At 39.6% G+C, this 9,109-nt stretch overlaps 2 protein-coding genes across 2 annotated transcripts in view; both read right to left on the bottom strand.

Annotated features, from left to right (window-relative positions):
* The window catches only part of LOC107620801, a 1,663-nt gene extending 1,131 nt beyond the window's left edge, over positions 1 to 532 (bottom strand). The window contains exon 1 of the mRNA XM_016322919.1: positions 214 to 532. Within this exon, the coding sequence (XP_016178405.1) occupies positions 214 to 532 (319 nt within the window). The remainder of the gene's footprint in view (positions 1 to 213) is intronic.
* LOC107620802 lies at positions 2,668 to 3,804 on the bottom strand. The gene has a single exon (XM_016322920.1). It carries the CDS (start codon positions 3,802 to 3,804, stop codon positions 2,668 to 2,670), a length of 1,137 nt encoding a protein of 378 aa, XP_016178406.1.

Here is a 9,109-nt window from a genome sequence, read left to right on the forward strand (position 1 = left end):
AAAAAAGTGAATTATTTTTTTTTTTTGAGAAATGCTATTTGTACACTAAAATTAGCTATTAAAATTAGCTACCAATGTTTTTTTTTTTTGAATTAAAAAGTGCTCAACACAACAAGGTGGAGCAAACAGAGATAAGAAACATAAGACAACTTAAATAAAAGCCATCAACCCCTCGTCATTTTCAATGTTGCCATCAACAACCAAAAGGAGTACCACCAAGCCACTCGTCGGATAGCGAAAAGGACCTATTGATGATTTCCACCACTTCTGAGCCATGATTATTGAAGACACGATCATTTCTTTCCAGCCAAATTGCCCAGATTACAGCAAAGAATCCAATCAACCACCTCTTTCTCTCAACCTTTCTATGTGAAGCATGCGCCCAGCTCTCAAAATGTTGCTTCAGTGTTTCTGGTACGGCCCAGGACCTTCCAAGGGCGAATAGCCATGCACACCACACCTGCCAAGTGAGCTCACAGCCAAGAAACAGATGGATAGCTGACTCAACAGTCTTGCAACATAAAGGACACATATTATTGAGCTGGCCAATAACCCCTAGCCTAGGAAGCCTTTCTTTAGTATTCACCCTCCCAATCAAGACAAACCAAGAGAACAGTTCAACCCTTTGCGGGACGAAGCCCCTCCAAATAACACTAGTGAAGCTATAGCTAGTTATTTTCTCTGGGAGGACTGCTTCCTACAACCCCTTCACAAAGGAGTTAGTTGAGAAAATACCAGTTCTGTCAAATTTCCAAACCACCTTATCCTCTCTCTCCGTTGTTAGCTTAACCGAGTGTAGTATCTCGTGGAGGTGATTCAAAAGTTTCAGCTCCCACTAAAACACCTGTCTCCTCTACTGGAAGCTCCATATTCACTCCAACCCATCCCAAAACCTGCAGTCCCCTATAACAGAACCTTTAAGATTCGAGACCGAGAAAAGTCTTGGAAAAAAATCTTTCAAGACCCCATCAGGGAGCCAGACGTGCTCCCAGAACCAGGTTGTTCTGCCGTTCCCAACCTCCATTGATAGGCCTCTGATCATCGTCTCTCTAACTTGTGGCTCTCTTATTTGAAGCTGATAGATATCCTTCCAAGGACCCCCTCTTTTGGGAACAGGTTGCCCATGCAGCATCTCAGAAGGATTCATGCTATTACAAGAACAAACCACTTTCTTCCAAAGGGGGCACTCCTCTTTCGAAAACCGCCACCACCACTTAAACAGAAGAGCAGTATTCCGAAGCACTGCATCTCCTACTCCCAAACCACCCACCTTTTTAAGCGCCATTACTCCCTCCCACCTCACTAGTGGCATCCCCATCCTCCCATCCTCTTTACTCCACAAGAATCGACGTTGTAAGGAAATCAATTTCTCTGCTACTGCCTTTGGCATCTTGTACAAGCTCAGATAGTATATAGGCAAGCTATTAAGGACAGATTTTATGAGCACCAGCTTACCCGCCTTATTGAGTGTCTTTGCTTTTCACAGGCTCAGTTTGTCTTCCACCTTATTAATCACTGGTTGCCACGTTTTCACAAGCCTCGGATTCGCTCCCAATGAGATGCCCAAGTACCGAACAGGGAGGGCTGCCTCCTTACAATCCAGCAAGCAACATATCTTCCGCGTCCATAGCTGTTCACAGTTAACCGGAATGAAACTTGACTTCTCAAAATTAATACTCAACCCCGACATCAGCTCAAAGCACCGCAGTAGACGCTTGTAATTCTTTATGGTCGCTTCCTCTGGAGGGCAAAAAAGAATAGTATCGTCTGCAAACTGTAAGTGTGACAACTCAATGTTATCCCGTCCAACCAAGAGCGGAAGTATACGGCCATTCCTCACCGCCTCTCCGATCATTCGATGAAGAACATCAACAACTAACACAAACAGAAAGGGCGATAAAGGGTCTCCTTGTCGTAACCCCCTTTCCATTTTGAAAGGCTTAGTGGGAGCTCCATTGATAAGAACTGACATGGACGCAGAACATACACACCCCTTGATCCACCTCCGCCAACGATATCCAAAACCCATCTTCTGCAGAACGATATCGACAAAACTCCATTTGACCCGATCATACGCCTTCTGAAAATCCAGTTTAATAATTGCAGAGCTTCGTCTTCTGGACTTTAGCCAATGCACAGTTTCACACGCTATCAAAGCCTCGTCGTGGATTTTCCTGCCCTGCACAAAAGCACTTTGAGTCTCGCCTACTAAACCTGGCATCACATGTCGCATCCTTTGAACCATCACCTTAGATATGACCTTATAAACGTACCCCACCATACTAATCGGCCGAAGATCTTTTATCTCTGTAGCTCCGACGAACTTCGGTGCCAGCGCCACCCAAGTGACGTTCGAGTCCCTAGGTAGCATAGCTGATTGGAAGAACCCCAACACTGCTTCCGTGAATTCCCTCCCAATCTCTGCCTAACACTTTTTTATGAAATTCATGTTATACCCATCACTACCAGGAGCTTTTGAAGACCCATAATCCCACACTGCAGCCTTTATTTCTTCTACACTTGACATCAACTCCAGCTCTGCTGCCTCCTCCCCAATTATTCGCCTAATCAGCCCATCCCGGATCCCAATATTAGGTGAAGGTTCCTGGTGATACAACTCTTTATAGAAATCTCTTATAGCTACCTTGATCCGTGCTTGATTCCTTACTACTCTCCCATGGATCCGTAAGGCTTCAATTCGATTGTTCTCCTACGAGCCGATGCGAGATTATGAAAGTATCTAGTGTTTTTATCCATCTCCTTAGCATTCCTAGACCGTGACATCTGCTTCCAGTGGATTTCCTTTCTGATATACCATTTCTTACAAGAGCTCACAAGCGCCTTCCTTCTCGCCTCCATTGTTCCATCATATACTCCATGACTCACCATATCATCTACCTTCCTGATCTCCTCCTCAAACTTGTTAATCCTTATGTCCAGATCACCAAACTGCTCTCTATGCCATCTCCCCAGTGGGGCCGTCATAGCCTTCAATTTATCCATGAACTGAATCTCCCTGAGACTCCTCCATTCCTCCTTTACCATCCTCAAAAACCCATCGTGAGTAAACCATGAATCCAGGCTCCGAAACGGTCTCGGCTCCCCTCCCAACCTAGTTACGTTCATAATCATTGGACAATGGTCTGACAGCCCTCTTGGACTTCCTTGTAACCTTGTTTTAGGAAATTCTTCCAACCATTCCAAACTAACCAAGACCCTGTCAATACGACTACATGATTGGCCCCGGAACCATGTGAACCGCCTATCAGATAAAACTAGATCCATCAGCTCCATATCATGAACCCAAGATTTAAACTCTGCTACAGACCATGGCAGAGACGTGGCCCCCAGTCGTTCTTCCACTTGGACAATCTCGTTAAAATCCCCCATAAAACAGAACAGTACCTGGCATAAGCCGGACAAGAAGCTTAGCTCTTCCCACACTACAAGCTTTTCCTCCCTATCATGTTCACCATACACCAAACAGAACGCACACCGAAAATTATTCTTTAACAACACTCCATCCACACATAGCCACCTAGCTCCTTTATAGCAACTACTTAAGTTAAAAACCGTGCTATCCCACATCAATAACAGGCCGCCAGAAGCACCTTCTGCCTCCACAAACTCCCAACCCACTCCATCATTACCCCACAACTGCACAACCTCAAATTTAGTCATCACCTCTTTCTTTGTCTCTATTAAGCCTAGCACATGCACATTGAACTTCTTTCTAAAATTTTTGACCATACTCAATTTTTCAGTCCCCGCCAACCCCCGAACATTCCAGGATGCAAAAGTCATTTTAAAACAGTAGTACACACCTATTTTCTATTTTTTGGACGACTTCTTCTAGCCTTTTCTTTCTGTTTAGCCAGCTTCTTCCTCAAAGCGATCTTCTCATTCTGTGCCTGGAATATCGCCATTATATCCTCTTCCTCATCATAAGGCAGCGCTCCAGATTCCACCGCCAGGGTCCAAGCATTTCTGTTTTCTTGTATTTCTTCTGCTCTTTTGGTGCCAGACGTTTCCGAATCACCGTCGCTTTCTTCAACATGTGGGTCAGGCTCGAAACCTGCCAGCAATACTCCCTCCCCCGATCCCTCTGTCACCAACGTCACCGACAGACTGGCCGCTGCACCGGTAACTGGGTCAGCCGCTGCATTACCTTTTGCCAAGCTCTCTTGGCACTATAACCCCCCAGCGCATTGTGCTACTATAGCTACACCCAATTCCTCAGCAATACCACGTTCCCCTACTACTCGGTCATTATCACACTTCCAATCGGTTACCATAATTTTATCATCCTCGCCGTACCCATCAAGCCCAAACTGAACCCCCACGCCATGTCCAACCTTCCCCTTTTCACCCAAATCCCCAGCCACAATAATCCGCCCCGCCCTTCCATCTGTGCCAATCTCCTCAACCACCACCAGGGGCTTCGGTTGCTTAGCAGCAGCCAGGCTGCCTGCCAACACCCGAAGCGGCTTCCCCCTCCCACCATAGGCAAATCGCGCCTTCCTCGTGCACCACCGTAGGTGCCAACCGCGAGCACCCTAACGCGTCCCCTGGACCAACCCTTTCCTCTCGTCTCACCTCCTTGCACGCTGCATGCCCTTCCATGGCTCCTGCAGAGTCATCGGCATATTGTTGGTAGGCACCACTTATTGACCACGTGCCCTCACTCACAGAGACCTCAGACTGGACCTGACCCACTGCCTGTGCCACTTGACAATCAGCCTGGCCCAACTCCCGCCTCCTCACACACCCATCAAGTGGGCTACCAAACTACAAGCCCAATTGAACATCCTTAGAATTCGTTGAACCGTTTTGGGCTACCCCACTAGAAGGAGTCACGTGAACTTCACTTGGACCCACCCATCTCCTACCACTAGTGACGTCCCCTTCAGCCACCTCCCTCCCCGTTGCCAGATCCCAGGACAAAGTCCTCTCTGAGTCAGCGCCCTCATCGTTCGGTGAAGACTCCGCACATTTAGCCTTCGTCACACTGGAAATAACTGCCTTGGTTGTACCTCTCTTCGGTTCAAAATTTAAAAGTTTGTTACTCCACTCATTCAAAATCTCCGAGAAAATTACAACTCGACCCTTCACCGGCTCGTCCTCCCTTGCTGTCCCCGCCATCAACTCCGCCGCTGCATCCCAGCTCACCCTTTGCTCATGACCCCGAGCATCCTCAACAGTACATCCACGACCTCCAGTAGCACAACCTCCTCCAATAACGAGGCCCCGGTTACCTCCCCTACCAACATTCGTCTCATGATCCAGGGAAGCATAGGCTCCACTCCCCACCTCTGTGACAAATGTATCAAACATATCCGTTCCAACAGAGATACCAATTCGTTCATGAATTACCTCATACCTGGCCGTATCAATCAACACACGTCCCACGCTGAAAGACACTCCCGATATTGTTGCTGGATCATAACTCACCACCTCTCCCTACTGTTCACCAATTAATCGGAACGTATCTTCAGACCATACATGAACGATATCCCACTGCATTCGATCCAGACTCTTCTCCTATCACACCGGTCAGTCTCACTCCAACGACAAACACGATAGAAAAATTTCAGGAGGCCATTCATAGTAAACGTTAGAGCCTCATCCGCCCGGCAGTTACTATCGAAAATTAGCAAGGCTTTGTGAGCCCCCAACTCACAAACCTACACCACATGGGGCCACTCCCGTCGAGCTATGGCGTTCAACCGGCTGTAATCAATAGCTTTCCAAGTACTACCAACAATGCTCCGCCGCAACCAGTCCATATTGCTTTCTACCAGTGAAGCCTTAATGACCCGTACCCCCGTGTCCTCTGTACCCTTCGGCCAACACCGTTGCTGAGGATCACTCTTAATTACGTCCAACTGAACCTTGTCCAAATTGACATTTGACTCACACTCGACCACCCTGGCTACCCCAGAATTTCCCTCCTTATCAACAGAGTTCCCACAAACAACCACCCTCTTGTCAGCACCCAACCTCGTACCAGCACTGTCCTGGCCTTTACTCCCCTTGGAGTCACCCCTCCGGAATCTAGCCTCACTAACAAAAATCTCATTTTCCCGTAAGCGCATTCGGTTCATATCCGAGATTGCCTTCAATGCTCCACCTTTCGTAGTATACCGGATAAACGCAAACAAGTACACCAAGCTACCCCTTGTCTTCCTAGATAAGTAAATGTCGTTGATCCTCCCTGTCCAAGAGAACAATCCAAACAACTCCCGCTTCGATATGTCTCCCAGTAGTCTGTCCACGAAGATGGTGAAAGAGTCCTGTTCCAATTGAAGAAACTTTTCTCGATTCCAAACTCTTGGATCCTGAACTAGATGTTGAGTATGCACAGGCCGACCCTGCCTGGTGTTTCCCCACTCCCCACACTCTCTCGCTCTCATGATCTCTCACAATCTTTCTTCATCACTAGCTACCAATGTATTTATATATAAATATATGTGTGATTTAATTTATTTTCATAGTATATTTGTATTTCAATATATATTTTATAATGGTGGCTGATTTTAGTGTACACGTAACATAACCCATTTTTTTTTGTATTCACATTATAAATTATTTGACTATTTAAATGATAATCGTAGCATTCACCCATATATAATATATATAGGAAAAACTTTACGTATATCAGCTACTATTTTAGAAGATCAAAATTTCAAGTGGGATCCGATTGCTTGTAATTTATTTGTCGTGTAATTTTGTTGTAATGTACAAGACTAACCTTATTATGAGAGAGAAAAAGATAAAATTGGTCATCTAGTGTTATGTGGCTCGACATGATTGTGATGTTCTTATTCCTTCTTTGAAACGATGGACTTTGATTAAATTATAAAAAAAATTACACGGGGTATTAGTAACTTATGCAACGAATTATATAATATAATACTTTTGTAAAAGAAAAAAAAAAACAAGATTAACACAGAAATAGTTTTGTATGTGAAATAATTTAAATATCATGGTTTTTTTCTTTAAATGTTAAGATAATCATAGTTAAGAACTTTTAAGATTGTTAAATTTTATATGTTCATGAACTTTTAATATGGTTAAAATAGTCAATTTTTACAAATTTTTGTGTGTTAAAATAGCTAAATCAAAAATAATACTTCATTAAAATAATTATAAATTTTTCTATATCATAAAAATAACAAATCATTTCTAATAAATAAAAAATTGTTTTTATTTTTAAAATTTTAAATAATCTAATTTGTTATTTTTTATTTAAATAAAAAATATTTATTTTCAATTTGCATTAAAAAAATATTTATATTTATGCATATTATTTGTTAATTTAACAACATAAGTTGTAAAATTAAAAAAGAAATAAGTATTTATATGCACAAAATATGAAATAATGAGACAAAAAGAATCACTCTTATTTTCGCAGGCTATTAGGCAAAATTATGGTAACAAATATTTAATTTTAATCATAAATATCAATAAAAAATATTTTAGTTTGTATTCAAATAAAATATAAAAAAATTTAAAAACTAATAAAAATTTAAATTCAAAATAAAAAAATTATGTTTGTAAAAACCTATAAATTTAAACTATGAATTTTGATTTAAAAAAATGGACCTAATATATAACCATTTATGGTAGCACATGAACTTAAACTTTAGAGATTTTAAAATTTGAAATAACAAATAATCATAATAAAATAACTTAAAACGATAAACTAGATTTATACAATATGTAATTGAAAAATGTTAAAAAATAACATTAGTCAAATTATTACTATTATTTAGTTTTTAAAATAAATATAATATAACAAATATGTTGATATGACTATCTGATAATTCAAATTCAAACTCTAAAAAATTCTTAAGTTTGAGTTGTTCTGTCCTATATGTGTCATATAGAAGGTTATATCTTAAGTGTATTTTTTTTTAAATCAAAAGTCTTGATAATAATTTCTTAGCTGATAATAAATTAAATGATAAATTTTAATAAATTGTATAAGATCGTTAATCATTTTGTTTTATATTCATAAATGTGGTAAAATACAACTTTTACTAAATTTGAATTAAAGCATAAATAGAAAAAATGTGACTCATAAACATAAAAGGTTAAAAAAAAGTTTGATTTTGGATTCAGTGATTATATTTATCCATATTACACTTATTTAAATAAAGTACTTGTCATAAATTTTATTAACTTAAGTTACTCTCCCTTTTTGGAATATTTAAAACTCCTAATGAATTAACTTTTTGTTCTTTTACAAAATATAGTATTAATTTTTTTTAAGAGTTTAATTTTGATACTGTGATAATATAAAATATTTTACACAGTCGTACAATCACATCGATTTTTTTAAATGACTATTCACACTGCTAATAAAAATAGTAGTTATTTTTAATGATATAACATTACATAATTAGATGCACATATAAAACTACTTTATATTAACAATGCATCAAAATTAAAATTTTTAAATAATAAAAATATAAACAAAATTAACTATCCTAGCATTATTTTTTATTGTCTTTAAATTTTATATAGATTTTTAATTACCACAATAATTAAAACTTATTTATAATAGTATACCAAATATTTTTTTATCAAATACTGAATACATATTCTTTTACACAATAACTATTTTTTGGTGTATAAAGTATATATGAACAATATAATTAAAAATTAATACGAGATACAATAAAACAAAAACAAAAATAGAATAAACAAAAAATTTCTAACACTGAGTGCATTTCGCTAGAGCCAGATGGTTGGGGAAAAAAAAAGTCATTTTAAGCTTGCAAGAGGAGTGGAGGACAAATTAAGAATTTCAACCTAAAAAAAACTTGAGAAAGGAAGAGTCAGTTGTATGATCTACAAACACTCCAAATCTTCATATGCATAATATGTTTCATTCTCAAATCTGAGCCTTGTGTATTATTTAATATTATATCTCAATGATAATGATAATTAGAATTTCAGACTTCCAACAAAGTACATGTCATACCTGAAAGTTATATATAATAGAAGAAAAAATTTAAGGAATCGACCCTATATACAGTCAAGAGCGGAGAAGCAAGAAAATGCAACGTTGAAAAGTTCTATGCCTCTCTCCGGTTGTGATGTT

This window comes from Arachis ipaensis, chromosome B10 (assembly GCF_000816755.2).
Source record: "Arachis ipaensis cultivar K30076 chromosome B10, Araip1.1, whole genome shotgun sequence".
NCBI classification, from domain to species: Eukaryota; Viridiplantae; Streptophyta; class Magnoliopsida; order Fabales; family Fabaceae; genus Arachis; species Arachis ipaensis.